Source organism: Aplidium turbinatum, chromosome 17 (genome assembly GCF_918807975.1).
Source record: "Aplidium turbinatum chromosome 17, kaAplTurb1.1, whole genome shotgun sequence".
In the NCBI taxonomy this organism is placed as follows: domain Eukaryota; kingdom Metazoa; phylum Chordata; class Ascidiacea; order Aplousobranchia; family Polyclinidae; genus Aplidium; species Aplidium turbinatum.
In genome coordinates this window covers 21421131-21437749 of record NC_137488.1, presented here as the reverse complement: position 1 = coordinate 21437749, position 16619 = coordinate 21421131, and the positions used below count along the sequence as shown (strand labels likewise).

Here is a 16619-nt window from a genome sequence, read left to right as displayed (position 1 = left end):
TGCAAAAATTTTGTTTCAGTTAAGCAAACCTTTCATGAAGTAGAATTTAGTATTAAATCATGTTAACCAAGATATATCTAAAACTCCAAAGTGGGGGACTCTAACGAGTAATATAGACCAGTTTTCAATTTTGTCATCTCGTTGCTCAAGTTACTTTGAATACAGAAATTAAAAATTAAGTCCAGACAAACTTAAATTCTGATTATAACAAATAAAGAACACACAAAACATGACTTCTGAAGACTGATAGCAAATCTATGCTTGCACAAGACCATTCATACTTGATTGTTTTGCAAAGTACAGAGAGAGAGTTGTTATGCTTGCAAAGAATACACAAATGCTGCAGATATCCAACCTGTTTTATTCGTCTTTCCTACTTTCTGACTATAATATAAACTTTCAATCTGCATGCACATTGTACCCTGATGGATCTTTACCCAGCAATTTTTCTTTCAATCATTTAACTGATTTTCAACGTAGTGATTATAAAACAAATCATGTTGAAAAAATAATATTACATTTTTGCTTTCTTGGAAAGTTTGTCTTAATACTGGGCAGAAGAGAAATTTTGACAAAGTAAATGTTTATAAAGTGGCAAAAGGCCGGTGACATTTCTAAGAGTAGTCCAAGGTAGTTTGGATTCGAGGTGATTTTAGATTCTCAAATGTTAGTAGAAGATCGCAACCAAAAGGAAACTTTATCTTACATTTTTCTAAGCTAACTTGTTGCAGTGGTACTTTTGCAGTTATCCCAGCCTCCTTTTTGCATTATTGTAGAGTCAAGGGCAGCTAAAATTGTGGAGTGAAAGTTGAACGTTTTCTATTGAAATTACCAAGTGTAGGGTCTATGTGCTAATGTGGGACCATCAACATAACTGTGTCCACTTTACAAATATTTTGCAATTGAAAATAATTTGACAGAAAAAAATTAACAGTTCATTTATCAATAATGTTATCACAACTTTGTGTAAGTTTTATCTTTTTATACTAACTGCGTGACTTGTAGTTTTGGTTTTAAAATTGCGTTTTTAGAAAAAATCCTAACCCTAACCGGTCTTTTATGAAATCAAAATAAAAAATATCATCCTGACTTTTAGGTGGAATAAAAAGTGTTGCTGCTGTTATCACTTCCTTTACTGTACGTTTTTTTTAAAGATGGTTTTATTAGGCGGATGACACAGAATGTTTGGACACAGTAGATATCAAAACAGCAATCACAAAATGCACTTGCAATTTTAATACAGACAACAATACCACCAAATTATTACATGCTTAAGAGTAGGCCTACGGCATGGCGATCTGTATACACAGGCCTTAACAACGTATGAACTGGAGGGCTGACTGAAGGCCGATGTATTTTCAATTTTGAAGTTTAAGCTAAATTCACTTTATATTCCTTTTAAATGATAATTTAAACAATTTAAATTGCCAAAGTGTGATCACTGAATCCCAAATCACTGCAAAACTCCTAAAATTATGTTGACAAAATGACAATATTTTCCGAAATACTGGTGTTGCCAGACGCTTTTTGGATTTCCAGTACAAGTGCCAAAATCTATTCCGTTATTTGAATGGTAAAAACAGCACAAAAGTAACTTAAACTCTCACAAAATATAGACAAAGACTCTATTTATCAACTAATACTCAAACTATCAACTTATACTCGCGATTTTGGCTACTAACAGATCGGCCTTCAGTCAAATTTTAAGCTGCACGTTGCCATGGCCTGTGTATAAAGGTCGCCATGGTCTACGGTATGAAAATATCTTTCTAATTAATGAAAGAGTAACTGTTCAAGTTTACAAATCCGATTTTGAGAAGTCCTTGAAAAAAATGGTAGCAAATGAAAACGTGAAGTATGTGTAACATAAATTAATACATGAAGTATATTATGTAAACAAAACAAGTGCCACGAATAAGCTGAGCAAGTTGAAGCATGAGCACTAAAAATGAAATAACTGGTAGTTGACAGAAGTTATTGAAAATTAGAAATTACCACACTTCATTGTTCTTAACCATTTTTCATGAAGAATGTGAGAAAGTTTATTCTTTGCTAGAATGATGAAAGCAATTTTTTTTGCCATGATGTGAAAAGAGTTTGTGGCCCCAACCTAATGTGGCACCACTCGGCTGCGTAGCCGAGTGGTGAGAACGTCTGCACGATGTTCGAAAGGTCATGGGTTCGACACCGGTCCAGAGCACGCGTCTGTGTCTCGGCGAAAGACACTTTTGGCAAGCCAAAATAAGGGGAGCAGTTGACTTGAAGACTATATGTCACTTCGCTGCTTCTTGTCGTCTGTTGTATCGTATCTGTGATCGCAGTGTTATGTATGTTATCACAATGGTCCAATGGACGTACCGGTAAATAAAAGCATGGTTATTATTATTATGTTTACGACCCACTTTAGAACATGCTTATGATTTGTACACTACCATCACAAAACATTTTAAGCACATTTACTAAATATAAGGCCCAAGTTCGGTTCTTCTTCATTGATTTCTTATTTTTGACCATCACTACGAAAAACAATATATGCCAAACATGGGCGCCGATCCCTATAGGACAGCGGGGACATGCCCCCACCATCTTTTTATATGTCCCCACCATCTTTTTACATTATTTTTTTGCAACGTAAAAGGGAAAATATTAACCGAATGTCACAATTTTATCACACGTTTAAAATCTATTAAAAGGAAGGGACAACATTTTTGTTTTATTCGAGCAAACTCCAACCGTAGTACAAATGTTTTATTAACATTAGCGGAGAAGCTCAGGTGCAACTCACAAATTGTATTTGTTTTGGTTACGCTAAAGCCAGATAGTGCAGAGTGTTAGAATTACTTAGAAAGAGTCGTAGCCTACAAGCATGCAGCGCAGTAGGCTTAGCTTGTGTTACTTTTGTGTGAGAAAAAAAGTATTTTTGAGTTATTATTACATTGAAGTTAAGAGCTGCTGGAACGTTTTTGCAGGTTTGGCAAAAATGTATAGACCTATGGGCCAAATCAGCAGTTAGAAGGCTGGCAGGCAGCTTTTATGCTTTTTTTTAATTAAAAAAATTCTTATTCTGCCGATTTTTTTTAAAGATTTGTCACGTCCCAAGAAGATCCCAAATCGTATTCAGTATGGACATTGGACATGGCCAACCCCCTCAACTTCAAACACCAGAGACGAAATATCGGTTAGAGTAGGCTACTTTGCAATCATTGACAGCGTGCAGCAAAATCTTACTAACTATTTCAAGTCGATTGATCGTGAGCACTACAAAATTCTACAAGAATCACTCTTTAATGGAAAATGATCATTTTGATTTCTCTCACACAGAGTCCCTTGCACAAGATTTTCGAATGATATTCAAAAAGAAACCATCCGCTGTTCGGCAAACGTTTTCGCAAGTGGAACTTTTTGCGTGACTTTTGCTCATTTCACCAGCCAGCTCGTGTTCAGCTGAATGGTCATTTTCAACTTTGCGACGTGTCAAAACTTGGTTATGATCTACCATGAAGCAGACACGGCCAAATCATGCAATGGTCTGGCATGTGCAAAACAAAGCTTTGAATTCGATCAACCTCCCTGACCTCTCCAAGAGTGCAAGGACTTCGTGTTCATTTCGCCGAAGACCCGTTGCCAAGTTGCAGTGTTTGGACGACTGCTGCCCAATGCTGACACTGACAATTAAAATATATATAGCCTACATCGCATTAGACTTGTATCTAGTGTTGGGCGATATATCGAATTTTCGACACGATATCTTTTCAATATCGATATTTATTTCCATATCGTTCGATATTTTAACTGTTACAGCCCTAACTCGTAACTGCAAACCCTACAAAAACATTGCCGAGGCCAAACGGCAAAAGTTGAAATTGCCGCGGCAATTGCTGTGAACGTTTATTACGAAAAAAATTGTACCAAAACATGTAAAATAAGAAGCGAAAAATATACTGGAGTAGTCTATCACGACCGCACTGTTTGATTTGTTGTGATGTAATAATACCAAAAGTAACGATAAACCGAACAACGCGATACGCACGCTGTTTACGGTAATTCACGTTAAATAACTCACGGGGAGTAAAAGTAAGTTAATTCTGGGTTGATTCAACGTTCACGTCAGCACAAATCGATTTAATTTTCCCGGCGGGTTATATTGCGTAACAACAATGCCCAACAAAAATTTTACATTAATTCGAGATCTAGTGACGTTGAATTATCATAAAATAACATTAATTGCTCAACCAGGTACCGGTAACAAATTAATAGCTCCCTGCGAGAAGATTGCCTCGATTTACGTGTGCACTAACATAATTTCGGCACAATTGGGATACTGCGAGCAACACAAAGTCTGTTTGATGAAGAACTAGATGTCAGAATCGGAATCATCAGATGCTGTATCGGAGGATGAGGTTGTCGTGTCATCACTTGGCTGTAAATCTACACTGTCTTCGCCGTTCACAATGAAGCGTCCATGTTTTGCCGCTTTCGTGATTTAATACGGTACCCATCCACACGCCTTTTTCGCAGAGCTCCATCAGGGTGTTGACTAAGGAGCAAATCTATGGCTGTGGCATAACGACTGGAAGGAATGTTTAATTGTCTAACCCTAACCTTACAAGCGCTCGTGTGGCCTCAGAATTTTTGTTGCCGACGCTAATGCGCCATGCATGCATCTGCGTCGGCAATCACCTGAGCAATCCGACACTCATTTCGAAGACTGAGAAACTCTTTCGAGTATTTTTATATCGAGTATTTTTTCAAATGTATTTTTGATCGAGTACTATCGAGTATTTTTGATTTGAAAAATTTTGAAAAAATTTTTCAAATCAAAAATTTTTTCAAGTATTTTTTCAAATTTATATCGAGTATTTTTTCAAATATCGTATCGTTTTGTTTTTTTCAATATCGCCCAACACTACTTGTATCTAATGTATTTGTTTGTTTATCAAAACAGACCCCCAATCTTTTTAGCTCGCTTCGCTCGCCGCCCCTTCCTACCTTTCCTAGTAAATGTCCCCACCAATCTTAGAGAGCGATCGGCGCCCATGATGCCAAATATAACAAAGATCTGGTATAAAAATTCAGAACCAACATTAACTGAGATGATCTTTTCGCCATTATTTCACTATGCTTGTATGATCCAATATGTCACCAAACCAGAATAGCTGACATTATGCTTCATACCTCACTACGTTTGAGCAAACAGCTTACTCCTCACTTCAAGGTGCGACTGACCGAAAAGTGACTCGAAGTCGAATCTGGATCATTTTGGTGTGAGCAAATCGCTTGGGATTTCGTTATGGTGACGACCTTTGCGGATCATTGATGTGTGACGAGAAGGGACTAACTTACGCATTGCAATGTTCGGATCAGTTGAAAATAGCTTCAGTTCAGTTTGTTTTTATTCTGACCATCACTACAAAAAAAAAAAATTTTTTTGGTTTGTTAATTCGAATATAGATATACTTCTCTGATGCAAATAAATAATAATAATATATCTATGGAAAAATTAAACACAAATCACATGATTAATTTGTCAAAATCTTTGTATCCAACTCTGTGTTCAAGAATCATAAGATTTGAGTTCAGCATAAAAAAAACGTGTAAATTTCTAGTTTTATGCATAATTGATTCATGTAAAGTGTTTGTTTGTTTGTTTATCTTTATCCTGCATTGCAGGAAAGCGGACTTGAGCGCTATGCATCGGTGTACGCCTTCCGACGTACACCTGACCCACGCTGCAGCCTACGGCAATGTCTCTTTCCGGTTGTCTACTCTACTTAATACTTATGACTTAATTTGGTACTACCCATTACTCGAAATCGATCACTGGGTAGAGGCAATTATCGTAAAGTTTCTTGCCCAGAGAAACAACAGCAATTGCGGTGGCTGGAGTCGAACATGCAGGCTCTCGACAGCGAGCCCAACGCGCTAACCACTCGGCCACTTTCAATTTTTTGGTTTAATTGTGTTCGACGGGAAAGTTTTGAAATGGCTTAGCCCTTGCAAAGACGTCTTTGTCTTGGGTTTTGATTGATTGAATATTTATCCTCGGACTGGGAAAGCTTCTTGCAGAGCTTAATCCTGGCAGTTTTGCATGTCTTCCGGTACTCCTCAAATCAATGACAACTCTTGAGAACACTACCCGACCAATCTTAATATTCATTGCCAGCTCGATGGCGAAGCAAATTAAAACCAACTACACCGAATCTCGTATGCTAAAATTTTAGACAAATATTTGGTTACCGGTGCATTCAATTTTTGATACCTGGCAGCACTCTTGTAAAATATGATGCATGATTGCAATCAAAATTACCATATTGGTGCGGTACCTTAATAGCAAATTCGAGAAATTTGGTGTATTTTAATGCGTTTGTCAGGCGATTTTTCATTTGCCGTTTTTTGAATTTTAATTAGCGTTTTGAATAGAAGTTAAAAATTCCTGTTTCATCCATATCTTTCCGTACCTTTCAAGATTTTGCCACCTTTTCCCGTTTGTTAACGTGCTGGTAGGTCTATATATCGATTTTTGTAGTTAGTATCTCTTTTGTCCCGGACGCGTTAATGACAAAAAATAAAATGATTGATTGATATCCATGCCTCGAAACGTTTCGATGTGCTCAACCATGCACCAATGGGGAATGGCCTCTTCTGAATGTAGTGCTGAGGAGCAGACCACAGACCAAATCATTAACGATTATTCCATCTTTAAGCCACCTGACGGAGTAAAAAGTCTGGTCATCTTGGATGGTGAAACCATAATTTTTTTCTTGAAATATTAATTTAAAAACTCGCTTTTTGGAAATATTTGTCCAGTCAACACAAAATCTGACGCAGTTGATCACGATCGACGTGTTGGCCACCCCTGCTTTACAGTAATACTATAAAAAAAATGAAACAGGTGTTTTTCTACCAAAGGTAATTTGCTAGCTTAGTTTATGGAAGTGACTTTTCAGGTACATTTAAATTTTTGATGAGTAGGTTTGGTGGTTGTACGAATCAATTCTGATTTTTGAAAAAAAATTATCAGAGCATGCTTTGGTTTTATAGCCTATATCGTTTATTTCTTTTGTTTGTGGTGCATGGGAGTTTACTCTTTGCCTAAATGTATACGCTTGAGCTGATAGCATCACACTCAAGTGCTTTGCGGTGACTGCATTTAACATATTGAGAGTTATTAATTCACAAATTGCTTTGGAATAACCAAGTTATTTATATTAAATTGACAATGGAATATTCCTTTATAGATTCTTGATAGCAATGGATCAGGAAAGAGCTAGGCTTCTATTTAAGGAAGGTGCATTCCTTCTTTTACTTGATGTTCCTGAAGGAACTGAGTTTGGAATTGACTGGAATTCATGGACAACTGAATCAAAATTTAAAGGAATAAAGATGATCCCACCTGGAATTCATTTTATGTTTTACAGTGCAGTGTCTCGTTACGATGGAACGCCAGCCCCAAGAACAAGTTTCTTTCATTCTTTCAAACCTCATGAAATTGTTGTAAAAAAATGGAACAAAGCAACAGAAGAACTTGTTGATGAAATAAAGAATGAAGAAGAAATTGAACTAATTAGAAGTGATCTAGAAAATTTAGATTCTTGTTTGGGAGCCTATCCTTATGAAATGCTAAAAAAGTGGGTATCTATGTCCAATTTTATCACAACAGACTTGATCAAAAGACTTTCACCAGAAACAAATGTCATCTGTTCAGTTCTTGAACTGGAAGGGTCATCTTCTCATTCATCTCCGGTTGATAGCGATGGCTTGCCACAGATGAAAGCCAAGTCAAGTTCTGTGTTGAGGTTCACAGTCATACCTGAAAAGTGGTATCCTCCTGGGGCGACGCCATCGGAGATCTCTACTCACAGCATCGATTCTTCATTTGTTCTCAAGGAAATTTTGCAAACGTATAACCAACCAACCGATATTCTTGGAGAATTGCAATTTACTTTTATTGCTTTTATTCTTGGGCAGGTCTTTGATGCATTTGAAAGTTGGAAAAAGCATGTGCGTGTGTTATGTTTATGTGAACGAGCTATTCAAGATAATGTTGAACTTTTTACCTCTTTGATTGGGATCTTGTATCATCAAATCAATGAAATTCCTCAAGACTTTTTTGTAGATATTGTCACATCTAATAACTTTCTTGTTGGAACACTTACAACGTTCTTTTCATCAATTGAGCAGAATTGTTTCGACGATGAATTGCAGAAACGAGCAAAACAATTTCGAAAGTTTTTGACAAAAAAGTTTAAATGGAAGTTTAATTCAGTTCCAGATGATTGGGCTCCAGTGGTCGTTGAAACGTGACATAATTTGTCCGATAAAATCTACAACTAATTTACAACAACCAACTGTTTCAAGAAAAGTTATTGAAGTTATGCAGAAACAATTTTAAAAAGTCACGCAGTCAAGGCTTTCGCCGTTAGAAATGTTATTTTTCAAAACTTTCTTTTAACTCTATGTGGTTGTCAATGACGTTATTTACTAACAATGTTGTCATCAGTTGCTGTAACAAATTTGTAATGAATTTATTTTGTTTTGGTGAACCTTCAAATTATTATCAGATTTCAATCATTAATATTAAATGTGCTGCTTTGCAAATTTTGGTCTAGTTTTCAACGTTAAGCGTTCTGAAACGTATCCTCTGAAACACCATTTAGTTTGTTTCAGTTAAGAGAAATCTATGATAACAATTAATCTTCGATTTGTTGCTACCATGGCACTGCCACAATTGTATCAGTCTTGCGGAAGAAGTTTTAACAATTTACAACTTTCAACACATCTGCATTTTTCTCAACTAAGATTTTTGTTTTCATAGATAGAAAGCAATTGTATGGTGATGTTGCTGTGTTGAATGTTTGTCAAACATCGTTTCTGAAACTTAATGTTTTTATTTGATATGTTGTAGCATGTTCTGCTTGGTTCGTAGGATTGCGTTGAGTGGTAGAGCATTTCTGCCGTCGCCAAGATTTGCACCATCTCGGACACTAAGCAATGACTCCAACAATGTGCCTGACCCTTCATCTGTTGAAGTTTCACATTTGCTTCAAGAGGAGTTAATTGAGGGGTTTTCTCGAACACCGCAAACCGACCCAAGCGAGACAAACATCTTATTGTTCCCTGGCCAAGGGAGCCAATATATAGGGATGGCTTCTGACCTCCTGCAGTATCCCAATGTCAAGCAAATGTTTGACGTGGCATCTGAGATCCTCCACTTCGACTTACTTGATTATTGTCAGCACGGTCCGCAATCCGAACTCGACAGAACCGTGCACTGCCAACCTGCTGTCATGGTGACGTCATTGGCTGGTGTGGAGAAGATTCAGGTATTGGTCGCAAGTCTTTTTGTTCCATTTGATATTTATGGCTTTAATTTGTGTCAAGTATAGGATCCAAACATACCATTAAAGTACCAAGTAACATTAATCAATCAATCAATCAAAGGTTGTTTATTGTTATTTAGTTTTTCACGGTGAAAGTGCGTTTCTCAACTGCACAGCCCATGATACGTATTTGTAATCTGTAAGCCACTGCAGCAGGTGGAGTGTCACATGCACGTGATGCTGATATAAAGTAAATTAAGCGAACGTTTCGGCAGCCCTGGCGTAGCGGTTTGAGGCTTAGGAAGAGTCGTATTGATGACGTAGGTTCATTAATTACCGAACAACGTTCAAAGCAAGAATCAACTCTCTGGCTGAGTGCTGGAAGGCCACAATCGCTGCAATCTGCTGGTTCATGGGGAAAATTGTCCTATGTTAGAGTGTCTACTGGTAAAAACACTCCATCTGCTGCAGTGATCTACAGATTGCAAATACGCCCCTGGGATTTGAACTCTCGTTGCGTGATCATGTCGTCGTTAGGTTGCCTTTGTCATCCAATCACGGCGATGATTGGGGAGACATTCGCCGAATTTTGTGACGTCACATTTACTGACGCGATCGTTCTTGTTGCAGGCTATCGAGCCCTCTGTGTTGGAGTCGTGTGTCGCCTGCGCCGGCTACAGTGTCGGCGAGTTTGCTGCTTTGGTCTTTTCCGGCGCTCTTACCTTTGAAGACGCGACTCACCTAGTGGCGGCCCGATCTCGCGCCATGCAACGTGCCTCTGACGTCATCCCCAGTCGGATGGTGACCGCTATTGGGGGCGCTAAAACCCGTTTTAACTTTGCATGTGAACAGTCACGTGATCACTGTCGTCACGAGCTCGCGATGGAGGATCCGGTGTGTCGCGTCGCTGCGTGTTTATCGCCTAACACGGTGACTCTGGCAGGACACGATGCCGCCATCTCGTTCATAGAGGAGCACGCGATGGAATTCCACATCAAGAGGATTAAACGGATAAACGTGTCAGGTGCTTTCCACACCTCTCTTATGTCACCGGCCGCACGAGACCTCCGGAGCGCCCTTCATCGTGTGAATGTGTCTCCTCCACTCGTCCACGTGTATAGCAACGTCACCGGGAAAAGATACTCCGGGCCGGAACAAATTCGCTCCAACCTCCCGGACCAGGTGGTCAACGCCGTGAAGTGGGAACAGATCATCCACAATCTGGTGGCACGGTCCCCAGACCAAGGGATGCCAGGAATATATGACGTGGGGCCAGGTAGACAACTTGGCGTCTTGTTGAAGCAGTCCAATGGGAAGGCGGCGAAGAATTACGTTTCAGTGGCCAGCTTACGTGGCTAAAGATCATTGGACCTTGTAACTGAAGCTGATATCACATAACCGGCTTATTCTTGGGTTGGTTAAGGAGATTTCAGGTCGAATGCTTCTATTCCACTCAACTTCGCTCAGACTTTCCATCGAACATGCATTTCTTCTGAATATTACCGAAATAATCGCTTTTGATATCACTCAATCATCGCAACAGACCACCTTGTGATATGCAGGATGGCAACACACCACCTTGTGATATGCAGGATAAATCGATCGGCAACTAGTTCAGTTTTCATATCCGGCCACAGACACTCATAATGTACGGATACTTCGGATACCTCATGAATCCCTGTCCGGCTGCCACTAACTTCGCGGAATTAAGAATTTGACGTTTATTGATCATTGTTGTGAAGCGATGACGTCATTTTTCGTGTTGTTAGCCAGAGACTATTTAAATTATGACGCAAAATTTTGTAAACCTCGTATCATGTGGATGAGGTTGGTCTATCAGCCAGTTTGTTTGCGAATAATAAAAATTTTATTTTTCATGAACTACGACAAATTGAGCAATCATTGCTTTGACATCACAATGGTCGCCAGATGATGAAGTGACAAGAGTGTCAGTCACATGATCAAGATGAAAGTGGAGCTTGGCAGCTTGTTGCAGGCAACTGGCGTGTGATCATCTCTTCGGTTTCTCAGCGTCACGCATGACTGGCTTGTGAGCTTCATTGCGGCTCCCTTCAATAGAATAAAAAATAATAATACCTTAGTGATACAAACCGACACACGCAAATAGTGCTACCCCTTCCCACTATGGTTCTCCATGCATGTGAAACTGTATCAGAAGCTTTCTCATATTGAAGGCGAAGATTCTTTCCAGTTTCCTAACATTCAGGGCATTCAATGCAACAAAAGAATGTCCGATAACTCAGTTGGTTAGAGCGTGACTTGGTGAACGAAGAAGGTTCAAGATTAAGCGGCGCTAGTTCGACTCTCGGGGTGTGCGCTTGAGCAACTCATTCTAAGGACTGCTCTCCATTCAGCGACACCTAGTGAATGGAATAATTCCCTGGCAACAACACTTCAATAATCGGAAACTTCACTCTGTCAATCTCGGTAACTGTGTCAAAAGTCGACAAGTTGAAGTAGGCTTGCGAAACTACCGGGAATAACCTGTCAAGGCTTTGTCAGTCCGAGGATAAAAATTCAAAACCAAAAATATTTGAGTAGAAAAACCCAGCCAACTTTGCTTTGACTTTTTCAGAAATATTTTATTACAACACGCAACTCGTTGCCTTTATCGATTCAAAAGAAAATTAATTTTCCTGAAACTCAGGAGCGGATCTGATGGGCATGTTGTCATGTCCCCCAAAAAAACAACAATTTAAAAAAATATCTCACTCGCTTTAATTACATTTCATTAACATTAAGCAAACGTAAGCTTATTTCAGATATTCATCAGGATACTACAGTAGACTACATTTCTTTATTGGTACATTTTTGAAAGCCTGCTGGGTCACCAGTATGAAGTTTCTGTTTTAGCATTGGAAACCTGTTTAGGCTTTTTGATTTTTTCTCCATATCCTACTAATGCAGTTATTTTTAAAAATATTTGGGTAAACATGTCCAGTTATTAACGTAACGATGGAGAAGAAAAGACCGTTCGTTGACTATGATTTTATTGGAATATTACATCAAATACTAAAAGTAGTTTTGTTCAAGTTCAAAGGTGCAAGTTTGATGCAACAAAGATTCAATTTGATGGTTTATTTACGGTAATTGGGCACAGACAGGTCTATGAATGTAGATTAAAGTTAAGTCAGCCTTGTTTACCTAAGTTGAACGTTTTGTTGCCTGTTTTTTCGTACACCGCCAAGTTAATGACTGTTGAGTTATTAAACCAAGGGGTCGAGAACCCATGGCTCTTGATGATGGCATCTGGCTCGTTGAGATTAAACTTTGTGTTACAATGTGTTAAAAAAAAAAGAAAAAAAAGCTGAAGATACGCTCACAATGCACCAAATTAAATGCATTTTTTCAAAATTTTATCCCACAGACCCCGCTGTTTTTCTCATTTTCAATAAACACATGGCCCCACTGTTACAACTCATCACCTACCACTACATGTCAGTTGTATTTAAGGTTGAAGCATTATGTGGTTCTTACGGAAATGCATTTCCAATAATGTAGCTTCATGGCTCTTTTGCCTAAAAAGGTCCCAGACCCTTGTAGACTATACATCACCTCAGAGATTGTGAGTAATGTTGCGTTTTTGAAAGTATATTTGCAAAGATAAAATTTGGGTAAATTTTGTTCGCCACCCCCCCAAAAAAAATTCTTTTACTCTCCTACGGCAATGTCCGCTGCTGCGTGAACTCATCGTCGAGGCAGAATTCCGTTCTGATCAGGCTCATGAGCGCTGGGGTTGGATGGTTCAGAGCTATACAGTTGCCGCAGGACTTGAAGGAACCACGTGACGTCACCAACGGTTGGTGATCGGCAGAGTCGAGGTTCGGTTCAAACAAAGCATCTGCTTGTTGCGGGTTGCGTAGTAACAACGTAATAATAATGTACGTGGGACTTACTCTGTGATAAATTATTGTGACGCAATTTATGACTTCGTCTCATCTGATTGGTTGGAGGTTCTTGAGGAACAGTTGTCATGGCAGCATGAGTTGTGTGACGTTGTAGCGACGTTTTTAAGGGCGATACAGGATTGGTCGACGAATTTGAGCAAATATTCCCATTGGTTGATTGCCGTATGACGTCATTGCGTACATTCGCAACGTCATCTTTCCATGACCTCATCAGAAGCATCAGGTAAATCCCGGATCGTACAAGCTTCTTTAAATCTTCTTGCAACTAAACAAAAAGTGATCACGATCCATCAAAATGAGGTCGACAATTGGGTTCAACAAAGTTAACAAACAGCTTGTGTGACGTCACAGCCACTAACCTTTAGCAGATTGTCAGTGACGACATCGGATGAACCGAGCAGGTCGACGTTGTAAGGTTGTTGGCACAACTCGCACACGCGGACGTCGAGACCTGCGCATGTCATGCATTGTCAGCCCTCGCACCTTCAGCAAGAACAGATCATGCACAAAACCAACCTTTCGCTTTCTTGGTTTGCCTCCATTGCCGCAGACACTCCAAGTGGACGTAACGAAGCGATCCAGAGCATCCGCAAGGTGTCACCTGTTGATTCTCCATGGAGTCTTCTGTTGACTGACATATCCTGCACATTGGATGTTCCGCTGCAGTGAAAGGATGAAAATGAGAGTGACATACATTGAAGAGATGGAGGAACTTGTGTGCTTCAATGATCACTTCAAGTTGTACTAGAGAAAGTTTGCTCCTAGTGGAGCAAGGACGAAGAGACTAAGCATTAAGTACGGTCCAGGCCCAGGGGGGTCGGTGCAGGTGGTACTCCATGTTTCGACTATAAATTGGAGTAGCAACATCCAATGGTGATGCTGTACAATCTACCATCCAATCGACCTTAAGATTATCTTGATCAACGTCTTTTCAAATTCCTGTGATTATAAACTGTTGCTAAAATTTTGAGACGTTGTTGGCAGAAAAGGTGAGCCAGGAAGTGCAGGCCTAGCAATCGGACGTCATCCAGTTCATCCAATGATGACAGCAATGATCAACAACTTCAAAATACCAGAGGAGAGGAGTTTCAACTATCTGCATTAACAATCTCAAACTTTGTTGATGAGGCAAGATTCACTGGACAGATCATCTTCTCATCATAAACTCACCTCTTGTGGCAGAGTTTGTTGCACTTGGTGATATCGAGAAACTTGATTTGTGGTATACGGCGCTGTGCCTGGTTCTCATCTTTTCCTTCATGTTAGTGCATGACTGCAATAACAATAAAAGCATAAAGCGGTGAAGTATTTTAAGCAATTCAGCCATGAATCACACTTCTTATGTGGATCAGTTTAGACTGTGTTATTTACTTGCATACTTTATTCTGAACAGGACACTTGTGAGCAGTTTGTAAACAAACATGCGTCATATTGATCAAATGTCATTTTTGAAAACTGAAGTTAGAAATGAAGGTTGGTGGTCCTGCAACACCAAGTCACCAGAAAGATGTTACAACTTTTTATTGTAAAGTGCATCAAATAATTGATTGATAGACTTAATTTGTTTATCAACAGTGTTATTATTCTGTGCCTAAGTGCTTTCCATTATGATGCAGTATGTTATTACGCAAACAATACATAATACGTGATTGATTCTAAAAAATAATAGAGGTGGAATGTAGACACAGCCACCACTTCCATCCCTGTTTAGAGTGCCACCACTACAACAAGGTTCTTCAAGCTGCAGCTGGTTTGTTTTCCTTTGACATCAATGAGATTGGCATCAGATCTGTCTTTGAACTGGTGATGAACGGCAAATTATTAACATACAAAAATAAGTTTCAGAACTTAGATTGATGCATGCAGCTGGTAGAGTAACCTTTTTAATCACAAACCTGGTCTCTACATTCTTTCTTCTGGGATATCTTAGTTAGTTTCTGTGATGCTTTGACATTCATTATCATCAGTCGAATTCTGCACAAAAATTGTTCACTATACAAAATGAGGATTTGTTTACAATAAAAAACAACCTTGTTGAGATAAAGCATATGTTACTTCAATTGTTTTATAAATCTGTTCAATTAGTCATTATGGAATGAATTTGTGGGATGTAGGTCTACTACTAACAAGAGCCTTTAAAATATTTGCTGTCATTTATTGCAACTATATGTTCATGTCAAGCAAGCAAGCATTTAACACTTGTCAGAAAAGATTTTATTTTCTTGATTATTACAGTTAGTAGGCCATTGGTCTTATAGAAAGAGCTATCCATTGATGTGTAAGTGCGTGGTTTCTGAGCGTAATACAAAAATAGATACAGGCTTCAAATCAGAAATTGAATATGCATAGCTTATGCATGAAATCACACATGTAGATTAAAATGACCTGTTTAACCTGAAGTTGCAGGTTTGCTGTGGCGGTGGTTTGTCACTTCAGCTTTCAAAACACGGTAATCTAGTCAATGCATATATTATATATAAATGTTGCTTACGTAGTGTAGCAAACAGTTTTAACAGAATCTTATATCTATCGTGATGTCTTTTTATAGTTTGCAAGGCCTGGTGGACTTTTTCGTGGGGTTTTCTGTACTATGGTACCTTGCTCTTCTCGACGAGCTAAACGAAACACATCAAAAGCTGTGTCCCCTACATTGACCATCAACACTCTGGATAATGTCCCATGGCTGACAAACGTAGCAATTGTTTATCAAGTTTTTATTTTTTAAGAAAACCTTGATTTGTGTTGAAGCAAATGATAATACAAACTAGCTTTCAAATATTATAGTTTGATAAGTTCTCATTTTGTTCAATTAAATTTCCCTGAAAACAGCCATTGTAGGCTTTTTCAAATTTACAAAAGCCTTCAACAGACTGTCAGACTTTCATAGTCTTTTGTTGTTTGATTTTGAGGAATTCTGTATTCAGCAGCCTAATTATTTTTGTTCTAAAAATTTGGCAAGTAGGGGAAGGTCGGGACCCATGATCATGGTGGGAGCCATAATCCACCTCCCTTTTTTACACTTTTTGACGTCATTATATTTTTTATGCTTGGATAACTTTCCCACAATCTTTTGGTCAAAATTGTACTAAAAATGAAGGTGAGCTAAAACCTCAATTGCTAAGGTAACAGGGATCAGTTGTCAGTAGATGTTACAGAAAATATATTTCGCACTTATTCAGTGCATCGTCAGTTCTGATAAAGGGCCGTTAAAACCTTTAACTGCCCTTTATCAGAACTGACGATGCACTGAATAAGTGCGAAATATATTTTCTGTAACATCTACTGACAACTGATCCCTGTTACCTTAGCAATTGAGGTTTTAGCTTTCTAGATATGGAACAGGGATCGTTTCAGAATAAGACTAGGTCAG

At 38.8% G+C, this 16619-nt stretch overlaps 3 protein-coding genes across 3 annotated transcripts; 2 read left to right on the top strand and 1 right to left on the bottom strand.

The window, feature by feature from the left end:
- The first annotated feature begins 6632 nt into the window (after positions 1–6632).
- On the top strand, positions 6633–8905 carry LOC145786674 (protein AAR2 homolog). The gene is made up of 2 exons (XM_082598386.1): positions 6633–6648; positions 7250–8905. The coding sequence occupies exons 1-2, from the start codon at positions 6633–6635 to the stop codon at positions 8302–8304; spliced, it is 1071 nt and encodes a 356-aa protein (XP_082454512.1). The 3' UTR covers positions 8305–8905.
- Positions 8332–11058, top strand: LOC145786673 (malonyl-CoA-acyl carrier protein transacylase, mitochondrial-like). Its single transcript, XM_082598385.1, has 2 exons — positions 8332–9323; positions 9951–11058. The coding sequence occupies exons 1-2, from the start codon at positions 8907–8909 to the stop codon at positions 10677–10679; spliced, it is 1146 nt and encodes a 381-aa protein (XP_082454511.1). The 5' UTR covers positions 8332–8906; the 3' UTR covers positions 10680–11058.
- Positions 11059–11158: 100 nt separating this feature from the next.
- On the bottom strand, positions 11159–15722 carry LOC145786675 (uncharacterized). Its single transcript, XM_082598387.1, has 7 exons — positions 15635–15722; positions 15145–15223; positions 14420–14522; positions 13766–13909; positions 13609–13700; positions 13238–13514; positions 11159–11390 (listed from the first exon to the last, which is right to left on the bottom strand). Exons 2-7 carry the CDS (start codon positions 15211–15213, stop codon positions 11332–11334), a joined length of 744 nt encoding a protein of 247 aa, XP_082454513.1. The 5' UTR covers positions 15214–15223; positions 15635–15722; the 3' UTR covers positions 11159–11331.
- Between the last annotated feature and the right edge of the window lie 897 nt (positions 15723–16619).